This window comes from Poromitra crassiceps (genome assembly GCF_964638095.1).
Source record: "Poromitra crassiceps genome assembly, chromosome: 9".
NCBI lineage: Eukaryota > Metazoa > Chordata > Actinopteri > Beryciformes > Melamphaidae > Poromitra > Poromitra crassiceps.
Window position 1 is genome coordinate 53,471,324 of NC_139630.1, and position 12,500 is coordinate 53,483,823.

Sequence of the window (12,500 nt, forward strand, 5' to 3'; positions counted from 1 at the left end):
GGAGGGAGAGAGAGAGGGAGAGAGAGTGAGAGAGAGAGAGGGAGAGGCAGAAGGGAAGCCGGTGATGAAGCAGTGGAGTAATGTGAACCGAAGGGGAGGAGCAGTGGGGGGGTGAGTCATTTCAGAGAGGATAGATGGAAGAGTGAGGGGTGTGAAGGAAACGATGAAGAGGAGCGTGAAGTGAGGAAGAAAAAGATGGTCTAAGGATGATGTGGAGGAGAGGCAGGCAGGACCTGACCACAATCACAGCTGGAGAGAAGTCCTGCTTGTTTGTGTGCGATAGAGGATGTCTATAGGTGAAACAAGGGGGGTAGTTCTGAGTGAAGGAGGGACTCATAGAATCTGAACAATAGATCAGAAGATGGAGAGATGCTAGAATGACACAAAATAATACGTAGAAATAGAGCAGGTGAAATGTGCTGCTTGGAGGTGAGGAGGAGAGAGAACTGAAGGATGGTCGGTCAACGTGTGTGTGTGTGTGTGTGTGTGTGTGTGTGTGTGTGTGCGTGCGTGCGTGCGTGCGTGCGTGTGTGTGTGTGCGTGTGTGTGTGTGTGTGTGTGTGTGTGTGGCACAGGAGGAGATGCAGACATGAGCAGAATGCTGCAACGGCAAAGAAGCAAATTTAGCAGCAGAAGTGAAAGTAAAGGCAGAGTATTTATAGCAAGAGAACAATTGAAGAGAGGAGGAGGAGAGGCGAGGAGACACAGCGAGGAAGATGGAAGCTGGGCCGGCAGCAGGCTGCCACACACAGCATGGCCCATATTCCAATCTCACTGTTTCATGCATGACTTCTCATCTGTGCCCTCCTCTCTCTCTCTCTGTCCCCTGTGGGACCGGGATGATGCCACAGAAGAATTTCATCAGGCGGGCCGGACCACAGGGTCCACACCCCGCGCGGACCACAGGGTCCACACACCGCGCGGACCACAGGGTCCACACCGTGCGGACCACAGGGTCCACACCGCGCGGACCACAGGGTCCACAACGCCCGGACCACAGGGTCCACACCGCCCGGACCACAGGGTCCACAGCACGAGGACCACAGGGTCCACAGCACGAGGACCACAGGGTCCGCACCGGGCAGACCACAGGGTCCACACACTGCGCGGACCACAGGGTCCACACCGCACAGACCACAGGGTCCACACCGCGTGGACCACAGGGTCTGCGTGTGTGTGTGTCTGTGTGTGTGTCTGTGTGTGTGTGTGTGTGTGTGTGTGTGTGTGTGTGTGTGTGTGCGTGTGCGTGCGTGTGTGCGTGTGCGTGTGTGTGTGTGTGTCTGTGTATGTGTGTACACTTATATGCATGCAGATGTAAGTACAGGCGGGCATATTGCTGTATTGCAAGTTCTCTATAACTTGCCCTGGATGTTGATGTTGCTGACTGTACAGTACAGGTATAATATATACATCCCTATAACACTGTAACCAAGAGAAGAAGCCACACAGAGAGAGAGGATTCTAACAAGGTGGACGCTACGCTACGTTCATGAACAACCACATGCCAGAGACTGTTCAACAGCAGAGAAATCAAGAGAGACACTGAACTGAAAGAGACTAGTGGCTTAAGCCGCCATACAGGATGTGATGTCACAGCAGATACATACTTGACTCCTCCCTCAAACCTCCATCATTTCTCTCTCCACTGCATCCCTCGCTTTCCTTCTCCTCCACTTGGCCCGCTGACGTTGTCAGTCATCCTCCCATCCTCTTCTTTTCACCTTTCCCCCCCTCTCTCTCTCTTTCTCTCTCTTTTTGTCCCTACATCACCCCCTTCTCACTCCTTCTCATCATCTGTTACTCTCTCTCTCTCCCTCTCTCTTCTCTCTCTCTCTTCTCTCTCTCTCTCTCTCTCTCCCTCTCTCTTCTCTCTCTCTCTCTCTCTCTTCTCCCTCTCTCTCTCACCTTGTGAGCCTGCCGCTCAGTGTGCCCTCCTTGCATTCTTAATGGGGGAGATTTTTCACTCTCTCTCTCATTTCCTTTCTAATCCCACCCTCTCTTCTTCACACACACACACACACACACACACACACACACACACACACACACACACACACACACACACTCTCTCTCTCTCTCTCTCCACACTCGGTCTTACGCGCTCATACTCCTTGCTCTGTAACACACACACACACACACACACACACACACACACACACACACTCACATCTCTCTCTCTCTCTCTCTCTCTCTCTGCAGATGTCTCAGAGCTCGCCAGCTGAGTAGAGGACCTCCCTCTGCCTGTGCTCTCCACCTGCAGCCATGAATGGTGAGAACAACATGCTGTGTGTGTGTGTGTGTGTGTGTGTGTGTGTGTGTGTGTGTGTGTGCGTGCGTGCGTGCGTGCGTGCGTGCGTGCGTGCGTGCGTGCGTGCATGCGTGCGTGTGTGTGTGTGTGTGTGTGTGTGTGTGTGTGTGTGTGCGGTCTCCCTGCATATGAGAGGCAAGTGTGCACATTGTGTGTTTGAGCATATTGTGTTTCTAGTGTCTCCTGGAGGAGGGATGGACAGGACTGATAAGACTGGGATGGATGGACGAGAGAGAGAGAGAGAGAGAGAGAGAGAGAGCTGACTGGTAATAAGCAGTTGTGTTGTGCCCCTTCTCAAACTTAATATCTATCTTTCTTTCTGTCTTTCTTTATCTTTCTTTCTTTATCTTTCTTTCTTTCTTTTTCTCCTCTCATCAAGATGTTTGTGCGTAATGAAACCATGACTGTTTCATTTTGTGTGTGTGTGTGTGTGTGTGTGTGTGTGTGTGTGTGTGTGTGTGTGTGTGTGTCGTGTGGGGCGTGTAGAGATAAGACTGACCCCTCTTGTGTGAGATGCGAGGTGTGTTAATGAAATATTGATCCAGGCAGTGGTGTGAAGGTTCAGACTCTCTACACTTTGATCTCATGACATTTTTCAAAGAAACTTATTGGCAACCAAACACACACACAGGGCTCGAGGAACTCTGACGCACAACTGCTAATTATGAAGAAGGAATTGATGTAAGTCTTTTGAGTGATTTTGGGTTAGATGGAGGTGTTTATATGTCAAAGTGTAACCTGTAAGTGTGTAGGTGTTTGTGCCTGTACACTAGGGCTGCACGATATGAGGAAAAGCTGCGATGTGCGATAACACTGTTCAATATTGCGATGACGATATGACCTGCGATAAATAAAAAAAATGCTATAAACAAAAATATTAAAGGGTATTAGCTACAGTAGCATGTCATTCTGCTTTAATAGACAGCTAACATAGACCCCAAACATTGAATAGCCTATGTCTATTAAATAAAGAAGTAGTATTCAGCTTGACTCACTTCTGTCTCCACAGCCTCCCTGCAGGTCTTGTACATTTTGGGGATGGCAACCTTGGAAAAATGATTCCTTGATGGAATCTAGTATCTCCGGTCCAATTTGTTTATCAGACCTTTAAACCCGTCAAACAACGAGTTATGGAGTCTGTTATTTCTTTGTGGCGTTTGGATGTTGTCTCGGAAGGAGTCACGCTCGCTAAACTCCAAGAAATTGACGGTTGCTGCAATCGCTTCTTGCTGCTGCTCGACGTTGTTGGCTTTGCGGCTTGGCTTTCTTGTAATTGTTTGTGCAGTTCTTTGTGGTTATATTGCAGGTGGTGATGAAGGTTTGTTGTGTTTCCCCTCGAAGTTGCCACAACTGCTCCGCATGTTTTACACAGTACTTGTGTTTGCAGCGTGTCATCTCGTTTAAATCCGAAATGATTCCAAATCAGAGAAGTGCTGTGCTTTTTTGCCACAACGTCTCAATCACATTTTCATCGCCGTTCTCTCCTTCTTCATCAGCCATTGTGCTGGAAAACTACGCTATCACACGTTGAGCCGCTGATAGTGAGCAGCTCCTAGCTAGAGACGAGTGAGAGCAGATAGATAGACCCAACTCCATGCTACCGCATGCTTGCTATGCCAAATGGTACTCTTCCCGGGTCTCCTGGTCATCAGCTTGTGATTGGCTGTTTGTCAATGACGCGGCGAAAACACAGATACAGGAAGTCACTCGAAGTTGAAGTGTCTTGCTTTATAGTGTCTTTGGTGAGAGCAGCTTTTGGCTGCATGTGAAAGACATTGAAAGAGCATTTGCTCCTGTCACGTAACTCAGTTTTTTTTATTGCGATAACACGTGACTTTTGCGATGTGTTCATCGCGCATTTTCATATCGCGATGACGATGAAAATACGATTAATCGTGCAGCCCTACTGTACACACACACACACTCTGTTGGTGCTATACTCACTCAGTCTTGGAGGTGATGCATCTGCTTTGTCCTTGTGCAAGATTGATGTCGACAGAATTGCTCAATAGTGTGTGTGTGTGTGTGTGTGTGTGTGTGTGTGTGTGTGTGTGTGTGTGTGTGTGCGTGCGTGCGTGCGTGCGTGCGTGCGTGCGTGCGTGCGTGTGTGTGTGTGTGTGTGCGTGTGTGTGTGTGTGCGAGCGCGTGTGGTAATCCTCTTCTCGGCAGCCTTTGATCATAGAAGAGTAGTTGCCACTCTATCTGTTTAAGACCCCCTATGGGGAAAAGCCTCAGAGGTGTGTGTGTGTGTGTGTGTGTGTGTGTGTGTGTGTGTGTGTGTGTGTGTGTGTGAGTGTGTGTGTGTGTGTGATTGAGTGTGTGTGTGTGTGTGTGTGTGTGTGTGTGTGTGTGTGTGTGTGTGATGACTTGCTTAAGTCTGCAGTGTAACAGACTGTCAACATCCAGGCTCCACCCTTTGCTTAGTCTCATCCAGTAAAGCTGCTTTCACACATGTTTGGAATTCAGGAGTTATCTAGAGGCTATGCGGATGGCTGTCATGTGTGAATGTGTGCATGTGGCTCATGCGCGCTCCCGCGGAGCCTCTTCCTAGCGGAGGGAAGTCTTGGGCTCAGGGTACACACAGGGGCGGATTGTCCACCCCCCCCCCCCCCTCCAGAGCTCCGTGAAGTAGTCAGCTCGTGAGTGCATGAGGACAGAGACATCGCGACAGATTATTATTATATAAATAGTCGATGTGAATGAGCGAGCAAAAAACACATGCCAGCTCAAACCTGCTCCGTGTGCGACAGCCAACATGTTGCTGGATTGCTGGATTGAAAGGCTCATGGCTCTGATCTGATTTCATGTCTGCTTCGCACAGCACACACATTTAATAAGCATTTTTGGACGCGAGGGTCGTCCCGCTTCCCAGTATTGGACATCGGGTAGGGTATCTGGATCTGGTTGCGTTCATGTCTTTGATTTAACGTTTACACAGCGTTTGTGAAGATTCAATGGCAGAACCGCAAATTCCAAGTAGCGTCAAGTCAGGCAGTATAAAACGAAAACTTCCGGGTATAACCTTCGCAATAATGGCAATTAAATAAAGTAAATGCACGTGTAATGTTTTTTGTGTGTGTTTCGAAAGATACAGAACGGAGATAAACTGGAAGAATATCTGCTCCCTTCGAAAAGTCAATTTTAACCCGTAGTGAGTCGACATTCTGATTTTTTGTTACTAAGTAATACAACATTTATTTTATTTTGAAGGTAAAAACGTCTAGCTTCCTGTATTCTGTATAATTCTAGTAGGTTGGATGCATTTTAGGACTGAACATAGCAAAGACCTGTTTTGTTTGTACTGCTTGCGACTCGAGGAAATCGATGCATCTGGGCGTGAGTTGTAGGGTTGTTTAATTAATTACTTACTAACGTTATGCGCAAACGATTATATGCCGTGAACGTTAGGCAGTTATCGCCCATTATGTATTTTTCGTTTTCACAATTGTGTGGTCATGCCCAAATTCCCCCACCCCCGCCGCCCGCCCCCTCTCTACTTTACAAACTCTGCGGAGGTGCTACTCATGTGAGAATGCAACATGCCTCATGTGTGAAAGGGTACACTTCACGTATCATCCGGGGCAGGCTCAGTGGGGGGCAACCCTCACCTGATCCGGAGTTCATGTGTGAAAATAGCTTAAGAGTGACACATCCCAGTGGATAAACCCTGCGATCAAGCAATGTGCAAAAAAGACAGGTCATAAAACAGAGGGCAATAAGCCCGTCCGCATGTCCTCGAGTGCCCGCTGCCCGGGTGGGGTCGTCAAAAGGTCCTTTCTGTGTGGAGTTTGCATGTTCTCCCAGTTCCCCCTGGGGGTTTCCTTCATATAGGAACCCCTCACCAAAACATGCAATATCCTGGTTGCTGAAGTGATGCCTCCTCTGGTCATTCGGGGCGCCTGTTCGGAGGGAGGGGAACTGGTTGGAATAGCGTGATCCTCCCACGTGCTATGTCCTACCGGTGAAGTTTCCCCTGTCAGGTGAAAAGAAGCAGCTGTCTACTGCCCATGTCTCGGAGGAAACATGGAGCCAGTTTCGGCTCTCTACAGATTGGCAGAGGGTGGAGCAGCAACCAGGATAAATAAATTAAAATGACCAATTGGGGATACAAATGGGATAAAAGAAATCGGTCATTGATGTAATTTGGAGCATGGCCATTTAATGTTTTAAAAGTGAATGTGATAAGTAGAATTTTAAAATCGATGCAGAATGTACAGACACTGTAACAGGCAGACAGTATAAGTTGGCAAGTACCAGAGTAATATGTTCTCTTAGTGCCAATTAAAATCTGGGCAGCAGCTGTTCTGTTGGAGTGGGTCAAGGGACCCCTGACTGGTGCCCAGTAAAGTACACTGCACTAGTCAAGACGAGAGAAAATAAATGCACGTTATGACCTTATGTCAAACAATGAGGAGACAGCAATGATCTGATTTTGGAGATTTTCTTTTTGTTGAATAAAGGCATGATTGGACAAAACTTTTCACTTGAGCATCAAAACAGAGATCGACCTGAAACATATTTCTAGCTGATTGCTTAATGTTTTTGGGCAGAGAACCAAGCTTACTGAGCAGCAGGCTGGTAGAATTTGTGCGACCAACGACTATGAGCTCAGACTTATCATCATTGCATTTTAAAAAGTTTGGGGACAGCCAACATTTAATATCACTAATGCAGGCAGATTATCAAGGCTGCTGGGGTTGTTGGTTTGAAGGGGAACATATCGCTGTCATTTGCATAACAGTGGTGGGAGATAGTAGATACTATGGTTCTGAATGATCTACCTTGTACAGTACAGTATATTGAAACAGCAGTGAGCCCAACGATAGAGCCTTGAGGAACACCACCATTAAAATGGGTAACAGAGGAACAGGCATTTGCATGTTATAACAAATGGGGGAAATACCAGAAGTTAGAGAACTCAATAATTATAAGAATAAAAAGACAGAGGGGAATATCTAAAAAAAAAAAAAGTAGTTGGGATAATATCTACACAACTGGCAGAGGATTTAATTTGAGAAATATGTAGTGCTGACATGTTAATGGTTTGAAACTGGGAAAGTGAAACAAGACTATTGTTAAAGGTGGGTACCGTATATGTACTGTTGGTACATATACTGTTGGTTGGTACATATACTGTTGGTACATACTGCGGGTACCTGTTGCTGCTGTGTTGCGCTGCTGTGACGCATGGGACCTGCCTATAAGCTGATGCGTGGTGGAACTTCCCTTTCTGCTCCGCACAGAGAGACTTGCTTCCAGGGTTTGTATTGTATTTAACAGGTAGAGAAGGCAATGGTAACAGGAGCTGGCAGCAGCAGATGGTGATAGGCTGGTGAGGGGGCTAAGCTTGGAGACGGGGAGCAGACAGGCAGCTGTGCTGCAGTAGCTGACGGCAGGCCAGGCTGGACTGCAGGCAGCCTGAGGCACAAGAGACAAACAGGGCTAGAAACTAAACTGGGCAAAACACTGAATCAACACTTGAGCTGTGCTCACACAGACTGTGCTCACTGACCGACTTTCTGACGGCAGGAGAACTGCACGCAGCCAGAGTTGATCACACGAGGAGTGTAGGTCTCAGCAGAGATTATATAGCCAGCCTGGTTAACAGCCACCTGCACGTGCAGAATGTGGTCCATGCCAATTGTTAGGCATAATTGGAGACAGGTAGAGTAGCCAGAGCAGACTGCCAGGGAGATACAGAGAGAGGGGGAGGAAGAGGAGGAGGAGGGGGGGGGGGGGGGGGGGGAGAGGGGACTGCCCGCACCATGACAAGGTCGAGGATATGACCTTTGGAATGTAGCTCCTAACTCGATTTAGGAACTCACCGGACAAGGGGTATGCAGCAGGACCACCAACATGAATGTTAAAATCACCTCAAAAGATTAAGCCTCAATGAAGCAATTGTAAAGTCATTCGTCTCAAATTCTCCAAAACAGATGCACCGTCTCTAACCGGCGCAGAGCAGATGAGCTTTTAAGGACTTGTGCGTGTGTGTGTGTGTGTGTGTGTGTGTGTGTGTGTGTGTGTGTGTGTGTAGACTGAAATGCTGCAGTGCAGGGAGCCCGGTGAACCGCTGTCTGTCTCTATCTGAAACATCAACTTGTCTTCCCCGGGTGAAGCGTTTGATATGGAAATCGTTCTGGAAGCAGCGATACGTTTCCTTCCCCCCCCCCCCAGTAGACCGAGGCTGATGGGTATCTGGAGACTTAACTGAACTGAAGTGTCTCCTAAGAGGCTGTGCAACACCTAGACAACAGCACACACACTGAGAGAGGAAAGTGACACTCTCCAAGGGGAAGCTCTAGCTATACTGACTGAGGAGGTGAACTGTTGTAGCGTTGTTTTTAATTCTGCACAGGCGTTGCTGCTGTGGAACCTATTACACATATACACTATACACCTATACACTAATGAGGGTTTCCAACTTCCATGATTGGGAGTTGGAAACCCTCATTAGTGTCTCGCTTGCACCTGTGTTTACCCTGCCTTTTCGACACAAAATGGCCCCCGTGAAAAGGGTCTATAGACCTTATTCGCTAACCCCGGACAGCGCCATATTGTTGACATACTATAGTAATGGCCTTATTGTCGTTTCTGTTCCATTACAAAATAGCGATAGTAATGACAGCAATAAAAACCCCAGAGTTGTTGTTTGTATGCTGCCGTTAATGCCTGTAATAATAAACAAAAGAAAAAACGAGGTCAACAGACTTTGCTGTAAGGAGCTGTCAGAAAGTTTCACCTGTCTCTCCTAACTATCCACACACCTCTCCTGTGCTGCTGACGTATCCTCCGTCTCGCTCCCTTCACGTCTGTGGACGTTAGAGATAGAAACAAACCACGGGGACTTTATTGCTGTCATTACTACAGCCGTGTAACGCAGGTCACCATCCGAACACAATTGGAACGATACAGGTAACGCTAACGGCGGCTAGCTTCCTAGAAACGCTGCTCTTACATAGGCTGTCACTTAAAGCTGCTGCGCTATGTCAACAACATGGCGGCAGTGGGCGTGCCCGTATGTGAGTGACGTCAATCGAATAAGGTCTATTGCAGGAGAGTGGATAGACTCGCTGGATACTGTCATTGGACTCTGTGTTATTTGTCTCAATATTGGCTGGAGGACCCTGGTGTATTCGCTGAGGGTTTCTGTGCTAGGTTGTTGTACAGGAAGCCATTTAATGTGCTGCTTGCAGTCGTATTACAGTGTGTGTTGGGTTTGGCTGACACATGTAGGACAGGGTGGCTCAGAGTGATTTAAAGAGAGAGAGTGGTGCCAACGGATGTCCAAAATGCTTGATGGTCACCTGACTCACGTAGCTATAATGTGTGTGGGGAGAAGTATGTTTGAATGCATCAAATAATGCTGATAGTATACAATTTCATTCTTTAAACGTCTTACCCATGGATTGTATAATAGAACGTCTTACCCTTTCAAAGTACATCACAAACGGTCCATCCTGCTGCAACTCGGACGGCTTTAGCTCAGGAGGTAGAGCGGGTCGGCCAATGACGCAAGGGTTGGCGGTTCGATCCCCGCTCCCTCCCAGCTGCTGTCGTTGTGTCCTTGGGCAAGACACTTAACCCTCCTTGCCTCGTATGATTGGTATGATTGGTATGAATGTAGACATGAATGGTATGAATGTAGACATGAATGATGGTGGTTCGGAGGGGCCGTTGAGCGCCAATGTGTGGCTGCCACGCTTCTGAACCACCGGTACGAATGGTGTGAACGAATAATGATTCTGTGAAGCGCTTTGAGCCTTGGAAAGGCGCTATATAAATCCAATCATTATTATTATTATTATTATAACTCTACAGCGCTGCTTCATCCAGAAGCTTATTTCCAGTAACTATTGTGAGGTAAAAAAAAAAAAAAAGGAAAAAAAAGTCCATTGGAGTGAAGGGAGATGACGCAACTCTTATATCTCTATGGCTCTGGGGTGGGTATGTAATTAATTTTTATTTAAGTCTCTTTATTTAATCAGGCATGTCGATTAGGAGCAAATTCTTATTTACAGTGACGGCGGCAAAAAGCCTTTTGATGGGAAATTTAGAAAAGACAGCTTGTCAAGACGAGAAGGCAAGGAGTTCGCTGAAGGCAACCGAAAGCACAATAAAAACAAGACATTTTGAAAAAGCCAGATGGATGCACATAAGGACTTGGAGACACAAATAGCAGAAATAAAATCAACAACAAGAATACCACTCAAAGCAATTCAAACATGCAATAAAACCGTTACAGCAGCATCGAATTCTATGGCCAGATTGCCAATTATTTATAGTCGAAACCTTGTGGCCGAGTAAAGTGTCTCTACATTGTTCTTCTTTACAAGCTACACATTCTCAAATCTGTTCCCCTTTTTATCTGCTCTCATTGAGCGGCCATATGTGTGTCCAGCCCCAGCATCAGTTGACAGAAGGCCCCCGTGGTTTTTTGCTTGTCGTTGCTGCTGTGTAAGAAGCGTTCCTGTGGCCCACTTCTTCAGAGCACTCTGCCCTCGCTGAGACACATGCTGAATCAACGGACAGCCCGGAGTACCGTATGTGGCCATGCCAGCTACATGTCCCACTGGCGCTGTGCTAAATATCACGTCCCTCTCTCACTCACAATAGAGAGGCAAAGTGACCGCCCACTTCCTGCTTCAGCACTGTACCAGAGACTTTCATCTGCCTTTATTTTCCCATAGACATTTCGTAAAAATGCTTCTAAAAAAATAGTTTTACTTCTTCAAACGAAACGGTTCAGATATATTTAGAAACAGGAGAGACCGCATAACATTTCACATTTCAAATCTGATTTAAAGAAAATATTTTTTCTATGTAGTTTTTTCAGTTTTGGTCCGAGTCAAATGTTCTATGGTCTCTCACGATTCTAAATATAGCTGAACCGTTTGGTTTGACCAAGTAAAAATATTTTTACAAGCATTTTACGAAATGTCTATGGGAAAATAAATGGCGGATAAAAATCTCTGGTACAGTGCTGAAGCAGGAAGTAGTAGGCGGTCACTTTGCCTCTCTATAGCTTCTGAAAGCGGTCTGTCAAACGCAATGAGACACAATGTGTGAGGAATACTCACACCTCTGTACAAGATTAATTACTTCATCCCTTCTTGTGTGCGCATTTTGCTGACGATGCCAAAAGTAGGTCATTGTGAACTGCTACCTAACACACAGTGCTGCTGTCAGGGGGGGGGGGCATCTACCTGAACAGGTGTTACCGTGGTGATCTGGGGGTAGAGCGGGTTTGTTTAGATATTGAAACTGCCTGGAGGTGATTGGCCGAGGGAGAGGTGTGTTTGCTGACAAACAGACCTGTTATCACGGCGAACAGCTGGCAATAACAGTTTCTGTTTGTATTGGTCACAGGGAGGTTGAACCGTGTGCGCGTGCTCATATAGCGACAACATCAATGGGAGATGAATGGACAAAATAGCAGAAATGGTATGAAGGATCATCTTTCTCTCCTTCAACCAATCGAAATTAATCTCTCGGCCAAATACAGTGTCAACCTTAAACTAGGCCAGTCTGAGGAGCACGCACTCACTTTTCAGCTCCTTGGTACATTGTGTCATTTCTCTGAGGGGCGTGTGTGTGCGTGTGTGTGTGTGTGTGTGTGTGTGTGTGTGTGTGTGCGCGTGCGTGCGTGCGTGCGTGCGTGCGTCTGTGTGTGTGTGTGCGCGCGTGCGTGCGTGTGTGCGTGTGTGTGTGCGTGCGTGCGTGTGTGTGTGCGTGCGTGTGTGTGTGTGGTCGGGCGAGGACTGATGGGGTGTTTGGGTTGGCGTCAGGGAGGAAGTTCCATCATGGGCAGAGTGGTATTTCCTGTACATGGTGAATAAATCACAGCCTGGATACCATGGCTGCATAAAGAAACAGACCCTGTAAAAAGCGCAAAGAATTACATCCTAACTAAAATAATATATCCTCTAGTATTATTATGACTTCTTTCACATTTCCCCCCTCCAACTCTGTCTCCTCATTCTTACTGTGAATCATTTCTATCTACCGGAGATACGGAAAAACAGAGACCTCTCACTCTGAACATCATCTCATTCTTGATGTCTATGGGACAAGTCGAGTTGACATCCGAGGGTAATTTGAGGCCAGATTCTCCACAAACCGACAGTGTCTAAAATCATGTCGTGGGAAAAATCTTTGTCAACATTTTGCTTGAGGTCCGTCCCATCGTGGT

General features: G+C 47.0%; 1 protein-coding gene across 1 annotated transcript in view; it reads left to right on the top strand.

Moving 5' to 3' along the window:
• The window catches only part of LOC310782675 (intersectin-2-like), a 62,690-nt gene that overhangs the window by 4,492 nt on the left and 45,698 nt on the right, over positions 1-12,500 (top strand). Inside the window, exon 4 of the mRNA XM_083643394.1 lies at positions 2,200-2,269. Within this exon, the coding sequence (XP_083499520.1) occupies positions 2,263-2,269 (7 nt within the window). The 5' untranslated portion in view covers positions 2,200-2,262. The remainder of the gene's footprint in view (positions 1-2,199; positions 2,270-12,500) is intronic.